At 32.0% G+C, this 3,555-nt stretch overlaps 1 protein-coding gene across 1 annotated transcript; it reads left to right on the top strand.

Annotated features, from left to right (window-relative positions):
• The first annotated feature begins 333 nt into the window (after positions 1-333).
• Positions 334-2,023, top strand: LOC132315082 (uncharacterized). The gene is made up of 3 exons (XM_059813838.1): positions 334-423; positions 643-1,104; positions 1,338-2,023. Exons 2-3 carry the CDS (start codon positions 692-694, stop codon positions 1,492-1,494), a joined length of 570 nt encoding a protein of 189 aa, XP_059669821.1. The 5' UTR covers positions 334-423; positions 643-691; the 3' UTR covers positions 1,495-2,023.
• Positions 2,024-3,555: the final 1,532 nt, after the last annotated feature.

The raw sequence follows: 3,555 nt of genomic DNA, 5'->3' as shown, positions 1-3,555 counted from the left end.
TGGACAAATGATTTAAAAAATGAGAGATCTTTTGACTTTTGCAAGTTTTTATTAAAAGTTCTTTAATGCATATTTTAAAATTTAAGTTGAGGCAATTTTATAATTATCAAAATTTATAAATTAAAAAATTAAACGAAAATTCACACGGGAAGCAGATGGAACAATTTTGCCATACGTTTGTATTGTACCCCGGCATAAGAAAAACCGTCTGAGTCAAATATTCAACCAAGTAGGGTTCCGTCGACTTTTTTGACGCGCGGTCAAAATTGATGTCTATATATATATATATATTGTTTTTGTCCCATGATGTCTAATAATATGACTTGAGGAAGTTCTAAGTCAGACTAGTATTCTTAGAGGTATTCCACGCTGATGCATAAAGAAAGAAGAGATGGCCTAAATCAGAAAGAAAGAATTTAGCAGGTAAATTGGTTGGGATATATATATATATATATATATGTACATACACACACATTTCGACTTGCACAACTCATGAATTAGAAGATGTATCATCTGTAGAACACTACTGCTCACATGCACACAACTCATATCTATCACTGACAATTATTCATATTTTTAACTTGGTTTTTGATGGATCCATGCATCTCTGCTTGTTTGTGAATTGTGATCATGATCTTGTAGGTGTGGTAGCTGCGTACTAGTGTTCAATTGGTTAATCATTTCTTAATTCATGGAAGAAAACACCATACACCCGGAGCTCCAAAATATTTATAGCTTCGAATTCAACTCCTCTCCGGGACATGACTTATTCTCCGATGATGACGACAGTGAAGAAGAAGGAGAAGACGGATACATCGAAATAGATCTTGAACCCTTACCCACTGACACGCACGTAGAAGGAGAGGAAGAAAAGAGCAGTGATGATGATAAGGAATTGGAGTACTTCCCAGTTTCATTTTCGTGGAGAACTTCCCTTCCCTCCCAAGAATTTTCCTCCTCAACCACTACAACTTCAACTTCTTCAGCAGCAACTAGTTTTTTATGTCCAATTGATACTCCGGTGTCTCAACAGGCGGCGATGTCTGAGCTTCCACAATTGCGCACCAACATTAATAGAGATAGTTGGAAACTGGTGCAGAGCAGGTACGTCATATATATAGACTCAAAAGTCATATGTACATGTTAATTTGCAGGATATATAAATTAAATGTGTTTGGGTAATGATCACTTTGATTTCATTTGAATGCATGAATTTAGCTCATTAAATAGACCAGTTGATCTAGTGTTAATTAATTTGATTGAAATTATTGTCCTATCTAGTGATTAATGATGTAAATACTTAATTTATAACAATATTCACTTTACCATATATTCAGAAAAGCTTCAACAAGGGTGGTCACCACTGCGATGAACAATAGAGTTGCCAAGTTATTGGTCAAGTTTAAATCCAATATTAAGCATTTTCGGTCCATGATTGCTTCATTAACCAGGGCAAGTTATTTCTCCGGGAGGCAACAGGGAAGACAATATTAACAAAAAAACAGAATCAGTGAGTGTTTGGAATTTTGAGAGGGTAATCAAACCATTTGAGAGATGGTCGGTGCAAAGGAAAGGGGGAGATCAGAGCACCAACACCAAGCAGCCCTACAGAAATGGTTCTGAAATAAACTTGGACGCAGTTAGAGGGTTCATCTTAGAGGCTATTAACAATATTGGACGCAGCAAGGGTAAAATAAGAAAAAGCAGCCCAATTTCAACTGAGTCTTCGCCCAATCAGAATAAGGTTTTTGCAAGAGACAATTCAGTTCAGGCAGCCATTGCTCACTGTAAGAGGTCATTTGACCAAACGCCCCATTTCAATTCTTGAACGTGTTACTTCATAGGCTTTGTTTTTTTATTTTTTTTTATTTTTTTTTAAACAGATAGGGAGCTAGGCAATTTGTAATGAATCATAAAAGTCATTTCAACTATGTTAGTTTTACATCTTCAATTTTGAATGGTCCAGTGCTCTCATGCAACTTCTTTTTAGTGTGCATCAGTCCTCTGGGCTCTCTGAGATGATTTAAAGGCAAAGTAGTACTAGAGCATGCATACATGGGCCGAGATTGGGTTTTATCTTTCATTTGGGTTTTGCAATAGCTGGATTTAATTTATTTGGCCTATGAGTCGGCTACTACTTGTGTGATTTTACAATATAATACAAGATAGTTAAAACGTATGATATACTACAATATGGATTAATAGTTTAATAAATAAAAGGGACTTTTATACACAAGTGGTAGTAGCAAAAATATATTAGTAAATCATTGATGTAGTTTGCATATTTACTATATCATGAACCAAAAGTGAATGCCTTCATTTTGAATCCTTATTAAGTTAAAATTATATTTTTACCCTTAAAAGTTTATTTTATGCACAATTTAACCAAATAAGAACTTTTAAAAATTCTAGAATATTTTCAAATAGCACTTAGAAAGTGTTACACTTCACTAGAACTCGGTAATACAACACATACCCTTTAATGAAGAATATAACTTAGATCTAGAATTATTCTTGTACATAATATTCTAGAAGCTAGACGGCAAATATTTTAGCTAAGTTTATGAGTAGAATAGAATTTAATAATTTTTTTTTTCCTAGTTAGTACTCACACACACACATGTCTCTTCTGAGACTTGAACCCTTGACCTCCCTTTGGGAAGTAAGAGGCTGATACCGCTAAGCCACTGGCCCGTTGGTAGAATTTAATAATTTAGATAACTCTATAAAATGACTAGGAGAAAATCTAGATTATATTAATACTCAAATAGAACAGAATTCTAGTCCAATTAATATAGACAACAAAATTATATTAGTTGCTATTAAAGACATAAACAGTGATATAAAAAATATTTTAGAAAATCAAAAAATAATTATAGATTATTTAAAATCCTTGAAAACAAATATTCAAAAATTATTACAATAGTTTTATGAGCACTAGTAATTCTGATTATCTAACAGCTTTAACCAAACTTTATAAAATTGACAAAGACCCTGTAGGATTTACAAGTTTTAAGACAGACGTATAATTAACTAATATAAATATTAGACAAAACAACTTTTTGATTCAGTTATTACTACAGCTATCTAAAAAAGTTAACAAACTTGAAGAAAAATTAGAAGTAATACAAGAAAATATTCCTAAAGAATCTTCTAAAGAATTATCTAAACTATCAAATAAAATAAAAGATTTAAAGTTATCGACTAATTCCTTCTCGACTAAAACAACCAAGCATGTAAATCTTTTACAACCATATAGAGAATAGTCATTGTCCTTAGAAAAACCAAAGAAATAATGAGGGTAGAAAATCTATACGATAACGAGCACGATGCTCAAAATTATATAGAAAAAGGAATGAAGAAAGTTTTTAACAAAGTTAATCTTTATTATAATAATTTATTAAATTTTCAGAGCAAGATATATAATAATTTTAGCCAAAGAAGGATAAGTGTAGTAAACAACCAGGTAATTTTAGATCTCATAACATCAGAAGCCTTTCAAGAACTAGAAAAAAGTAAATTAGAACTTATGCATTTAGGTATAATAATGATTGG

This window comes from Cornus florida, unplaced genomic scaffold (genome assembly GCF_030987335.1).
Source record: "Cornus florida cultivar Cherokee Brave unplaced genomic scaffold, ASM3098733v1 CherokeeBrave_3.0.0_Hap2_Chr06, whole genome shotgun sequence".
Taxonomy (NCBI): domain Eukaryota; kingdom Viridiplantae; phylum Streptophyta; class Magnoliopsida; order Cornales; family Cornaceae; genus Cornus; species Cornus florida.
This window is presented reverse-complemented; position numbering and strand designations above follow the sequence as displayed.